This window comes from Sphaerodactylus townsendi, unplaced genomic scaffold, assembly GCF_021028975.2.
Source record: "Sphaerodactylus townsendi isolate TG3544 unplaced genomic scaffold, MPM_Stown_v2.3 scaffold_24, whole genome shotgun sequence".
Taxonomy (NCBI): domain Eukaryota; kingdom Metazoa; phylum Chordata; class Lepidosauria; order Squamata; family Sphaerodactylidae; genus Sphaerodactylus; species Sphaerodactylus townsendi.
In genome coordinates, this window is record NW_025950407.1 from 984,262 (window position 1) to 997,871 (window position 13,610).

A 13,610-nucleotide genomic window follows, 5' to 3' on the forward strand; every position below is an offset into this window, starting at 1 on the left:
GTTGTGGAGGCTTATCTGGGGAATTCAGATTAGCCTGTGCACTCCCACACACGCCAGCTGGGTGACCTTGGGCAAGTAACAGTCCCTTGGAGCTCTCTCAGCCCCACCCACCTCACAGGGTGTTTGTTGTGAGGGGGGAAGGGCAAGGAGATTGTCAGCCCCTTTGAGTCTCCTATAGGAGAGAAAGGGGGGATATAAATCCAAACTCTTCTTCTTCTTTTCTTTTTTCTTCTTCTTCTTCTTCTTTCTTCTTCTTCTTCTTTTTCTTTCTTCTTCTTCTTCTTCCTCCTCTCTCTCTTCCTCCCACCAAGGTCCCTCCCCAAACCCCACCCTTTCAATGATTCAGCCCCTAATCTCTAGGAATCTCCCAAACCAAAGTTGGCAACCTTTCTTGTTTGTTGGTTGATACTTATACTCCCCCCCCCCCCCCCGCTCACAGTGGCTTTGCAGTTTCCACTCCTAGCACCTCCCATTCAAGAATCCCAAGATTTTTTTTGGCTTAGGGAGCTGTTGGCAGTGAAAGGACAGTATTGGGTCCTGCCTCTTTTCCCAGTTCTCAACAAGCACCTTGATGGGCGAAACCTGGGAAAATAACAGAGGGATTTGCTAACTTGGTTGCCAATCAGAGTTCAGAGTGGGTTTTCCCCGTAGGAAGCGGAGGGCCAGTTCAGGAGTCATTGGGAAAGGTAGTTATAAATTTCCTCTGTTGTGTAGGAAGTTGGACTAGCTGACCCTTGAGATCCCTTCCAGCTCTGCCGCCTGAGCTGTGGAGGCTTATCTGGGGAATTCAGATTAGCTTGTGCACTCCAACACAGGCCAGCTGGGTGACCTTGGGCTAGTCACAGTTCTTCTGAGCTCTGTCAGCCCACCTACCTCACAGGGTGTTTGTTGTGAGGGGGTGGAGGGAAAGGAGTGTGCAAGCTACTGAGTCTCCTATACGAAAGAAAGGGGGGATAAAAATCCAACTCATCTTTTGTGTTTCCAAGAAACACTGCCAAGTTGCATAACAGATGGTCCCCCATCAACATTATGAATTCCCTTTTCATAGAAAGCTACAATATTAGGGAGAAAGCTAGGTGGAACATTGACAACCTGGTTTTCTATATGGTGGAAACTTGGCCTCATGGGCTTCTTCTTGCCAAGTGAAGAAATCTAAATCTGACATCCCTGCAAATATCTAAACGTGGCTATCATGTCACCTCTTAACCTTCGCTTCTCCAGACTAAACATCCCCAGCTCCCGAAGTCTCTCTTCATAGGGCATGGATTCCAGACCTTTGTCCATTTTGGTCGCCCTCCTCTGGACCTGTTCCAGCTTGTCAATATCCTTCTTGAATTGTGGTGCCCAGAACTGTACACAATACTCCAGGTGAGGTCTGACCAATGCAGAATGCATCCCTTGATCTTGACCCTATACTCCTATGGATACAGCCGAAAATTGCATTGGCTTTCTTGGCCGCCACATCACACTGCTGACTCATGTTTAGTTTGTGGCCTACTAAGACTCCCAGATCCCTTGCACATGTGGTGTTGTCAAGCCAGGTGTCACCCATCCTATATCTGTGCTTTTCATTTTTTCTGCCTAAGTGTAGTATCTTACATTTATCTCTCTTGAAATTCATATTGTGTGTTTTGGCCCAGCTCTTTAACCAGTGCCCTGGTAATGTTGAATTCTGACTCTGTCCTCTGGGGTATGAGCTACTCCTCCTAATTTGGTGTCATCTGCAAATTTTATCAGCGTGCCCTCTATTCTATTATCCAAGTTGTTGATAAAAATATTGAATAGCACTGGGCCCAGGACAGAACCCTGTGGGCACCCCACTCGTCACTTCTTTCCAGGATGAAGATGAGCCATTGATGAGCATCCTTTGAGTTTGGTCAGTCAACCAATTAGGAATCCATCTAATAATAGCATTGTTTAGTCTACATTTCACTAGCTTACTTGAAATAATTTTATGGGGCAAAAACTTTACTAAAATTAAGGTATGCTACATCCACAGCATCTCCTTCGTCTACCAAGCTTGTCATTCTATATTAAAAAAAAAGAACATTGGTCTGGCATGACTTGTTTTTCAGTGGTTCTGAGATTACTTCTGCTAGTTCTTTTAATATCCTGGGACGTAGTTCATCAGGCCCTGGAGATCTGAATTCATTTAAAGTTGCCAGGTATTCCTGCACTACCTCTTTATTTATTTTGTGTTGAATTTCTCTTGCTGCATCTTCTGTTTCATTTTTCCTGGATGTGCAGTGTCTCCTTTTTGGGAAAAGACTGAGGCAAAGAAGGTGTTGAGTAGTTCTGTCTTTTCTCCATCCCATTAGTATTTTGCCATCTCCTCCATCCTATCATTTTCTTCCTTTTGCTACGGACATAACCAAAAAAGCCTTTTTTTTTCAACCTCTCTGGCAAGCCTCAGTTCATTGTGAGCTTTAGCTTTTCTGACTTTCTCCCTACACATCCTGCTTATTTGTTTGAATTCCTCTTTGGTAATTTCCCCCCTTTTCCATTTCTTATATATGTCCTTTTCAAATCTTAGGTCAATTGAAAGTTCTTTAGACTGCCGTCCTGGTTTCCTGAGACACCTCCGATTTTTCCTCCTCGAGCTGTTTGGAATTGTGCCCTCAAGATCTCACTTCTAAGAAACTCCCAGCCATCATGCACTCCTTTCTCTTTTAGTATTTTTGATCACGGGATCGCACCCAGTAGATTCCTAAGCTTACTGAAATCTTCTTTCTTAAAGTCTAGAATGTGTGCATGGCTTTGCTTAGCATCCCTTTTTCCACTGTATAACAAACTCCAGGAGAACATGATCAGTCCCACCTAAGAATTCTACCACTTTCACTCCACTAATCAGGTCATCATTATTGGTTAGGAGCTGATCTAAAACAGCTATTCCCTTTGTTGCTTCTTCCACCTTCTGGACCATGAAATTGTCTGCAAGGCAAGTGAGACATTTGTTGGACCTGATTTTCCTGGAAGAGTTTGACTCCCGGCAAATATCCGGATAATTGAAATCTCCCATTACTACTACTTCTCTCCTTTGTGCTCAATGAGATCCCCACAATAAGATCAGTGTTGTTTCTTTCCCCCTTAATTTTTACCCAAATGCTGTCAACCTGGCTTGCAGGATTTAAGCCATGGACCTGCTCACAGCTGTAACAATCTTGTACGTATGCTACTCTTCCTCCTTTCCTATTTGATCTGTTTCTCTAAAATAGATTATACCCTTCAATTCTCATGAGACTCATCCCACCAGGTTTCAGTGATGCCTATATTTGTTTTGCTGTGTTAAGAGTTTGTCTTGTTTATTTCCCATTCCCTGTGCATTGGTGTAGAGACATCAAAGGCCATGGTGCATTTCCTCTGGCTGCTTCTTTAAGGATTTTGCCCTCCCGCTGTTGCCTTCTTGACCTGTTCGCTCAGTTCTCTCTATAACCTTTTGACTATTATCACTATCATTTGTTGAACTCAGTTTAAAGTCCTTTTGATTAGGTTTGCGGGCCTCCTGACAAAGATGTTTCTTCCTACAGGCATGAGGTGTAACCCATCCCTTGCCAGCAGTCCCTCTTCATGAAACCACAGACCATGGCACCACTTTGTTCACCTCCTTCCTTTCTTTTTTCCCTTCTTTTTTATTTCATTACATTTTTTCTTTCCTTTTCCTTCCTTCCTTTTCCTCATCTTTCTTGTGTGTATGTGTTTGTATCTATATCTACTAGACAGACAGACAGACAGACAGACAGACAGACAGACAGACAGACAGACATGTGTGTGTGTGTGTGTGCAAAGAAATAGGAGTGGGCATTGCAGTAATGTTTAAGGAAAATATTTTCAAAAAGGATTATGATTTGGATTGCAATAATATCAGTCAGATGTCAGACCACTGGTCAACAGAAGAAACAGAAGACTAATGATTTCATTTAAAATAAAACAGAACTCTTTTTATTAGGTAAAAACTAATATAAATAGGTGAAAATTATGCTTAAGTGCAAAATTCAGCTTCAAGTGCAGAAAAATCATGCCACAAAACCCAGGTTTTCCAGCATTTCTCAAAACGTTGCTAAACACAACGCAATATCTTCTTCAACTGGAATCCTCCTCCAGCAGAAAGTCTGATCAGACCCTTATATGTCACTTATTAGAGTGAAGGGACTGAAAGACAAATACATCTCTCTTGAATGTCTTTAACAGCACTTGCTTGATACTAAAGAGTAACGGCAGTGCGATCTGGGAGTGTGTGTGTGAATCCCCCTCTGGATGCAGTGTGGGCTTCTGCTGGCATAAATGCCCTCTTGGGGGGGCACTTATACGGGTGATGCCCAGCTGCACCGGCACTTGCACACCACCCCCAGCTACACCAGCCTTTAAGGCAGTGGGATTGACCTTAGCTGGCCTCCAGACCCCTCTTGGCCCCGTATCCTAGTGGAGCTGCTGCTGGAGATACACCACGATTTCTGTGATGTATTCCTTTTCTCCCCTATGGGGGAGTTGGACTTTTTTAAATTAAAAAACCCTGCTGTGGAGCAGGTGGAATAGCGCTGGCCCCCTCCACATCAGTCCTAGATTGAGCTGTAAATCTTCAGGTGAACTAATGAACTGCCAGGTTCAGAGGCAGTTATGAATTTTTTGATACATTCATCCAGGAATGCCTGAGGAAAATTTTATCGGAGATTGCAGCTGAAGATGGAGACTGGTCAGCTGTATTTACTATGATCTCATCCCTGTGTGAATTATTTGATATCTGACATGCAAAGTCCAACTGAGACCTTTTTCCATGCTCCAGGCATTATATTGTTTCTCCATGTAAGGTGTGAAAATTTGGATGGGTAGTTTCCACTCTCACAGCAGCTTTCACTTAACTCCAGACATTTACACCATTTCTCACCATGTAAATTCTTTGATGGGAAGGAAGCCTTCTCCTGTCACTGAACCCTTTTCCACATTCAAGGAGTTTATATGTATTCTCCCATGTGTATTCCTTGATCGGATTATGAGGCTTTTATTGTGCCTGAAGGCTATTTCACACTCCTGGCATTTGTACGGTTTCTGCCCTGTATGAATTATTTGATGGGAAGTAAGATTTTTACTCTGACTGGAGGCTTTCCCACACTCCAAGCATTTATATGGTTTCTCTCCTGTGTGAATTCTCCGATGGGAAATAAGGCTTCCACTCTCACTGAAGTGTTTCCCACACTCCAGGCATTTATATGGTTTTTCTCCTGTGTGAATTTTTCTATGAGAAGTAAGGTTTGTACTGTAACCGAAGCATTTTCCACAATCCAGGCATTTGCATTAATATTGCCCGTGTCAATTATTTGATGGGAAGTGAGGTTTCTACTGTGCCTGAATGTTGCTTCACACTCCTGGTATTTGTACGGTTTCTGCCCCTGTGTGAATTCTTCGATGCGAAGTAAGGCTTGCATTGTAACCGAAACCTTTCCCACACTCCTGGCATTTATATGGCTTCTCCCCTGTGTGAATTCTTTGATGGGAAGTAAGGCTTCCACTCTGAATGAAGCCTTTCCCACACTCCTGGCATTTATATGGTTTCTCCCCTGTGTGAATTATTTGATGAGAAGTAAGGCTTCCACTCCGACTGAAGCTTTTCCCACACTCCTGGCATTTATATGGTTTCTCCCCTGTGTGTATTCTTCGATGGGAAGTAAGGTTTCCACTTTCTCTGAAGTCTTTTCCACACTCCAGACATTTATATGGTTTCTCGCCTGTGTGAATTCTTCGGTGGGAAGTGAGGTGTGCACTCTCACGGAAGCCTTTTCCACACTCCAGACATTTGTATGGTTCCTCCCCTGTGTGAATTCTTTGATGGAAAATAAGGGTTCCACTTTGACTGAAGCATTTTCCACACTCCTGGCATTTATATGGCTTCTCTCCTGTATGAATTCTTTGATGGGTAGTAAGGCTTCCACTCTGAATGAAGCCTTTTCCACACTCCTGGCATTTATATGGCTTCTCTCCTGTGTGAATTCTATGATGGGTAGTAAGGCTTCCACTCTGAATGAAGCCTTTTCCACACACCAGGCATTTATATGGTTTCTCCCCTGTGTGTATTCTTTGATGGGAAGTAAGGTTTCCACTCTCACTGAAGTCTTTTCCACACTCCAGACATTTATATGGTTTCTCGCCTGTGTGAATTCTTCGGTGGGAAATGAGGTGTGCACTCTCACGGAAGCCTTTTCCACACTCCAGGCATTTATATGGTTTTTCTCCTGTGTGAATTTTTTTATGAGAAGTAAGGCTTGTGTTGTAAATGAAGCATTTTCCACAATCCAGGCATTTGTATGGTTTTTCCCCTGTGTGAATTATTTGATGGGAAGTGAGGTTTCTACTGTGCCTGAAGGCTGCTCCACACACCTGGCATTGATATGCTTTTGCCCCTGTGTGAATTCTTCGATGCGAAGTAAGGCTTGCATTGTAACTGAAACATTTTCCACACTCCAGGCATTTGTATGGTTTCTCTCCTGTGTGAATTCTTTGATGTAAAATAAGGTTTCCCCTCCGATTGAAGCCTTTTCCACACTCCTGGCATTTATATGGTTTCTCCCCCGTGTGAATTCTTTGATGGGTAGTAAGGTTTCCACTATGACTGAAGCTTTTTCCACATTCTAGGCATTGGTATGGTTTCTCCCCCATGTGAATTCCTTGATGGAAAATAAGGGTCCCACTTTGACTGAAACTTTTTCCACACTCATGGCATTTGTATGGTTTCTCCCCTGTGTGAATGATTTGATGGGAAGTGAGGCTTCTACTACGACTGATGCCTACTCCATACTCCTGACATTTATATGGTTTCTCCATGATGTGAATTCTTTGATGGGCGATAAGATGTCCACTCTCACTGAAGTCTTTGCCACACTTCAGATATTTACACGGGTTCTCCTTTTTCAGGGCATCACAGTATTCAGTGCCATCCGTTCCCTCTGAATATGTATCTTGTTTTTCCTTCACACAATGCTCTTTCATTTCATTCACTGACTCAAGTTCTCCTGTAGAAAGAAAGAAGAACTGTGGTATGAATACTATTAAAAAAGCCCCGGTTTGAATATTAGAGACTGAACCGAATTACTTGCTGTACACCATGCAAGAACTGATGCAGCATGTGTCTAAAAACCATTTCCAAAATCCTGGATTGCAATGAAATCAAAACACCAGCCCTCAAATTTTGTTTCGCAGTGATGAAGGTCTCTGATTGCTTTATTGATTTATGTTCCCAGGTCAGTGAGGGTTCATGGAACTGGGGCTCTCTTGGGAATGTTTTGTTCGTGGTGTTTGACTTACAAATGTCCCCCTGGCCAGAACATAAATGACCTGTCTTCCTATTCTCAGAAATGCACCCCAGAAGTTGTCAAAGGCTTTCATGGCTGGATTCAACTGGTTGTGGTGCGTTTTCTGGGCTGTGTGGCCGTGGTCTGGTGGATCTTGTTCCTAATGTTTTGCCTGCATCTGTGTCTGGCATCTTCAGAGGTATAACACAGAGGGAAGTATGTTACACACTGTGTCCAGTCAGAAGGGAATGTTTTAGTGGGGTAGAAATTGTCATGTCCCCGGATGGGGAGCCAATCAGTATGTATGTATGTATGTATGTATGTATGTATGTATGTATGTATGTATGTATGTATGTATGTATGTATGTATGTATGTATTTATTTATTTATTTATTTTATTCGATTTTTATACCGCCCCATCCCCAGCCACACAGCCCAGAAAGCCCACCACAACCACCCCAGAAGTTGTTTTAAGCCACATTCTCTCCCCCAGTTTTTTAATACAATAAAGGAGCAGCAGTCCCCTCAAAGGCTACAACACCGCTTTCTCTCTCTTCCTGTCCCTTTTTTATTTCAGCTAAACCAGGGAAGAAAAAGGGAATGCAAAATAATTATAGAAATGAATTGGAGAAATTAGAGAGTCTCGTTTACATTCAAGGAATGTCCAATCTTGGAAACAACTTCACCATTCTTTCCCTTTCAGTTGAAACATCATCAGAAAGAGCAGCTGTTGTCCATCATGTATCATCTCAGAAGGGTCCAGACTGCAGCCTCCCACAAAGTCCACAGATTCCCCCAGATCAGTGCCTGGCATCTCCATCTAAAGGGGTGTCAGGTGCCTGAGAAACAGCCCTGTCAGAGAGCCAATGCCACTCAGAGTGGACAGGGAATAAGTGATCTGACTTGGTACAAGGAAGCAGGCTGTTTTCATAGGTTCCAGATCTACAGCCACCATCTCCACATTCACATCTCATTCAATCTCTGAGGAAAGTCAAGCCTGCTCTTTATAGAAATCCACCTGCTCTTAAAAGGAAGCACAGGCAAAGTACAGTCCCAAGAGACATGTAGTGGCTACCTGTCAGTTCCTCCGCTTCATCGAAGACCCTGAGAAACACCTCTTCTTCCTCTTCTAGATGGGCTATCAGCTCAGGCTTAGCAATCAGAGGATCTTGTAATCAGGAGGAAAAAAAACAACAACCACCAAAATTATCCTGAGTACAAATAAATTCCCCCAGTGAGTTTGACAACCCATCAAGAAATACACAACAGACAAGTATTAGGAATGGGATGGAAGACAGTACAGAGCCAAGAATCCTCCATCCAGAATTGGCAGTTTTTTGCCGTTCCCTGCCAAACTGAGATGAAAATGTTAGCAGTAAACTAAGTCACTGGCAAAGTTCCCTCCACAGCAACCTCTCAGTCCAGGTAAGGCAAGACCCAGACCAGAGGGGCACCTTCTCTTTAACCTCTTGTGATGTCCTCTCAGGTGGTCGAGCAAAAGGATTGCCAGGGAGGGGTTGGCTCTCTGCAATGTAAACCCAAAAGACCCCCAAATCAGAGGAAGGACCATGGAAAGTAGCTGAGATCAGCCACTGGAATCAGTCCAGAAGAAAAGGATCCTCACCCAGAGAAGACACATTCCAAAAGTTCTCCAGCATCACTTCCTTGTACAGCGCCCTTTGGGGGGACCGCAGCAGGGCCCATTCCTCCTTGGTGAAAAGCACGGCCACCTCTTCAAAGGATACTCCATCCTGCAAAAAGAAGGAAACATTTGTTGAAATCAGTGGAAAGCTGATCTGTGGGTGGAAAAGTCAAAAGCAGACACAGCCAGGTCTGAGGCCTGAATTTCAATCTGCTCCTGAAAGAAGGAACAATGGATTTGCTCATTTAATTCATAAGACAAATTATGTGGCTGTAAATATTTCCCCTTCTCAAGGAAGGCTCATTAACTGGTCCAGCTAGCAAACATCTTGCTTGCTTTCTTAAAAGTAGCCCATTTTCTACTGACCTCGGTTTGGGTCAAACAAATACCTGGTCCTTTTCATTAAGAGCGTTTTCTTCTGCAATTCTATTCTATCTCGATCCTGACACTTGTGTTAGCTCATTGTTCCAACTTTGTTAATTTTGGGGTTAAATTACTAAACATACCCAGCCCCCTAAGCCTCTCCTCACAGGGCATGGATTCTAGGCCCTTTCGGTTGCCTCCCTCTGGACATGCTCCAGCTTGTCAATATCCTGAATTGTGGTCACATGAGATTAATATTAAGAGACAGCTAATCAATAGTGGAACAGCTGTAGAAAGAATAGGGGAGCAGAGCCCTGGGGAGACAGTTGGTCCCCCACCCCCACCCCTCTTTGGGGGCCTCCTGGAGCCAGAGGGGCTGTCTTCTCTGGCAGGGGACTAGCTGCCTTGTGAGGAAGAGACCACTGATGTCCACATGGTAACTGACATGGGAAATTCGTGGCTCAGTTTTGTTTCATAGTTCCTGCTTGGGCTTCTTCGCTCCTGCAGTGCTAGACAAGGGAAGGGGGGAAATCTTGAAATCTAGCATCACCTGACCCAAAGGCAAGGATCCTGATAATCTGAGCCCTGGAACAGAGGGAACCATCACTGCCCTTTGTCTGACCAGTAACCTCCCTTTACCTGAGCTGGCTGCATGGTGGCTCTCTTCATTTTGCCAAGTGCAGGAGATGGTGGAGAAGGCATCAAGTGTGTCTTTTCACTCTTGCCTGAGAGGGGGAGAAATAAAAGGGGTGGGGAATTCCTTTTTTGCACTACAAGCACGTTTCCTGTGCCAGTTCCCTGAATGACCCCCTCTCCATAACGGCTTTGGGACACAACTGAGGGGGCTACCTTTGATCTAGGAAGGCTCCGGAGTGTTTGATCCATCATCTTTCCCCCATTGAGCCACTCTATTTGGGGGTGGTCCCGCATTCATACCCCCTCCTTCCAGGCTCTGCACACCCACTCCAGGGCAAAGAGTTTCTGACCCTGCCTGAAGCCACCCCAGGGGGCGTTTTAAAGAGGCCCTGAAGCGGCTCAGTTGCAGACTCCAGCTTGGCAGGAAAGCAAGAGATCAGAGGAGGCGCCCCGATGCTCCACAACCACGTGGGGAAGGGAGGAAGAAAGGACACTTCCCAGAAGCCTCCCCTTTTGGGCAACCCCCTGTGCAGAGGGGTCTCCGGTCCCTGCTCTGGTTCCCCAAAGACAAAAGGGGGCGGGATCAGGTCCGGTGAAAATATGCTGGGATGTCAGCTGGCCCCCTGGCCCCTGCCCTGTATCTTGGGGGAGGGCGTGGGACCCCCCCCCTGCCCTTTTCCCCTTCCTGCTCCGGGCGCCAGAGACGCCTCCCCCACCCCACAGCCCAGCAGCGCCGGCCTCATCTGGGGGGCGACACCGAACAACCCAGAGGCTCCCCCCCCCCTCCCTCCCTCCTTTCCTGCGTCTCCTTCCGAAAGGCGCCTCTGGGACCCCCGCAACCGTCCAGCCTCCCCGGGCGCCGAGTTCGGATCCCGCCCTGCAGCTCCTCCTCCGCCCAAAGGGGGAAAGGGGCGCTTCGGGTCTTGCACTGCAGCCCCCGCCCCCTGCAGCTCACCGGCGTCCCAGCTGGCCATTTCAGCGGCATCCGGTAGGGACAGGAAGTGTCCCAGCTGGCCATTTCAGCGGCATCCGGTAGGGACAGGAAGTGCCCCCCACCCTCCGGCGCCCCTCTCAACGGCGCCCTCTCTAGGACTGCGTCTCTCTCTCCCTTTAACCCTCCGAGGGCCGGGGCGGGGGAGCGGTTGCGAGTGGGTCTGGGGGCGCCTGGGAGACCGGCAGAAACGTCCCTTTCCCTGCAGGGGTGTTGCTGTTGTAATCGTTCCCCCCGCTCTTCCACATGCACTAAATACACATAAATGGAATATATGTATATATTGGGGCGGATAAGAGGCCAGCTGTTGCGCCTAAGACTGCTGCCGTGTTTAATGCGTCCAAATGAAACGGAATAACCTCCCCGCTAAACTGAAGACTGGAGGTTTAATGGAATTACTGGGATTCTCTTCCTCCTCCTCCTCCTCCTCCAGTGTCAGCCACGGCTGGAAGGCCAGGCAAAAAGGGTCTGCATTTTCTGCTATTTAATATTCTGCCCAGTTTCTTTGAAATGTGCTTATTTCTTCCATTTTCCAGCTCTTTTCTCTCCCTTGCATGCAAACGCATCAGTTCTTCACCTCTTTCTTGTGCCCCCCTGTGCTGGCCTATTATGGGATATACCCTGAGGCAGACAGGAGCAGGCTTCATCATTTATGCATGTAGCGATTACGATATTCCTGGCTTTCCTTTCCTCTTGGCGGCTCAAGGCGGCTTCCAGCGGTTAAAAAAAATGACAAGTTAAAACCAAAACAAAAGAACAAAACCCCAAACTCCCCCCCCCCCCAGAAAATGCCTGCTGTTCATCGCCCCACAAACAAATCATGCAGCATCTTCTGAAGATCTGCCGGGAGCCACTACAGAAAAGGCCCCGGGCTCTTGTGGATTCCAGACATGCCCAGCGCAAGTGCAGGAGGAACCAGCAGAGGGTCTGAAAACAGTAGTTGACACTCAGGGACACACAGGAAGAGACGGCCTCCTTCTCAACCAACCTTATTAGGAGCAGCAGTGGTGTAGGAGGTTAAGAGCTCGTGTATCTAATCTGGAGGAACCGGGTTTGATTCCCCGCTCTGCCGCCTGAGCTGTGGAGGCTTATCTGGGGAATTCAGATTAGCCTGTGCACTCCCACACATGCCAGCTGGGTGACCTTGGGCTAGTCACAGCTTCCTCAGGAAGCTCTCTCAGCCCCACCTACACTCCACAGGGTGTTTGTTGTGAAGGGAAGGGAGCAAAAGGGAAGTTATTAAGCCCCTTTGAGTCTCCTGCAGGAGAGAAAGGGGGGATATAAATCCAAACTCTTCTTCTCTTCTTCTTCTTGGAGTGGAATGTAAATGTAATTTACATTACATTACATTTACATTTACATTACATTAAAATTTACATTACATTAAAATTTACATTACATTTACATTACATTAAAAAGTGGAATGTAAATCTGCTTTCCCAACTGCTGCTTCAGTTCTTGCTTGCAGCTCTAACGCATAACGCCTCACGAATGTATCTGCTGATGACCGTGTTGCTGCTCTGCAGATCTCATAGATCGATACACCTCTGTGGAATGCCATAGATGCTGCTTGAGCCCTTCCTAGTTGAATGCACCCTTGATGATGTCCGAGATGGGGCCTCCATACGCAACAAATAAAGACCTACTTTTCCGAAACTCTTTAGTCCGATCTAAACGAAAGAGAAGAGCTCGCCTCACATCCAAACTATGCAATCTTCTCTCTGCCTCTGATTGTCCTATCAACACTCTCTTTCCTCAAAGTATACCTGTAAACCAAGTAAGGCCAGTCTGATTGCTCCTACAAAACTTAACAAGCGCAGCTGCATCAGCAGCTGCTTTATCGAGATTCGCTAAGCCCACATACTTAAAGAAGTGCAATACATAAAGTGCAACCAGTGAAAAGTGCAAACATCAGAGTCTAGACTTTTACAGTACTACACATATCACATCACCCTACAACATAGTCAAAGGGTGACTAAACGATGTCTTCTTCACTTTCGGTCCTGTAATAGCCCGATCCCATTATAGGTACTTGGATTGGACCGCTTCTTTGAAGATAAGAAATAACTAATCAATAGCTGCATATACTGCATTCAAGTCAGTAGAAGTAAGTCTATATGATGATGCGGACCGGTCTGAGCCAAGTCTGTCAATAAACGGGTTGCGCTACTGTAACCGTTTTCGATAGATTCTTCTTCAGATTACAATTCTTCAATCTTAATCGGGATAATTACTCAAGGTGACTTCCTCACATCCATTCAGTTTCCCTTCCAGTCTGACTGCTCTCAGCTGTAACAAATGTATAAGAAGACTCTTCTGCAAATTACATCATCCACCTTGTACAGAACAGCGTAAACAATGTGCCCTCCAACCACTCAGTGAGGAGTCAGTAGTCAGTGCAAACTCCTTCCTTTCCTCTCCACACAACAGACACCTTGTGGGGTTCGTGGGGCTAGAAGAGTTCTATGGGAATTGAGCCTAGACCCAAGGTCACCAGCAGGCTTCATGTGGAGGAGTAGTTTGGATTTATACCCTGCTTTTCTCAATGGCAAGGAGTCTGAAAGCAGCGTTCAAACTCCTTCCCTTCCTCTCCCCACAACAGGGGGGGCGAGGGGGAACTGCACCTGGGGCATGCCTGCGTCCTGCCCCCCTGCCACACCCAGAATGTCCCCACCATTCTCCCACGCAGGCGCACACC

The 13,610-nt window shown here is 46.0% G+C and overlaps 2 protein-coding genes across 27 annotated transcripts in view; both read right to left on the reverse strand.

Annotated features, from left to right (window-relative positions):
* Positions 1 to 3,911: 3,911 nt before the first annotated feature.
* LOC125425267 (zinc finger protein 626-like) lies at positions 3,912 to 5,286 on the reverse strand (the record flags this gene model as incomplete). The annotated part of the gene is made up of 1 exon (XM_048482866.1): positions 3,912 to 5,286. A coding segment is annotated over one exon (408 nt), but the record flags the coding sequence as incomplete, so codon positions are not given.
* LOC125425246 (zinc finger protein 420-like) overlaps positions 5,284 to 13,610 on the reverse strand; it is a 92,261-nt gene continuing 83,934 nt past the window's right edge. For 11 of the 26 annotated variants that reach the window (XM_048482813.1, XM_048482822.1, XM_048482814.1 and 8 more), the window contains one exon: positions 5,284 to 6,607. In XM_048482813.1, coding sequence (XP_048338770.1) covers positions 5,353 to 6,607 — 1,255 coding nt within the window. In that variant the 3' untranslated portion in view covers positions 5,284 to 5,352. Of the gene's footprint in view, positions 7,002 to 8,355; positions 8,449 to 8,904; positions 9,032 to 9,924; positions 10,643 to 10,876; positions 10,938 to 13,610 lie in introns of those variants that run through there. The other 15 variants (XM_048482831.1, XM_048482830.1, XM_048482826.1 and 12 more) reach the window with 9 other exon arrangements.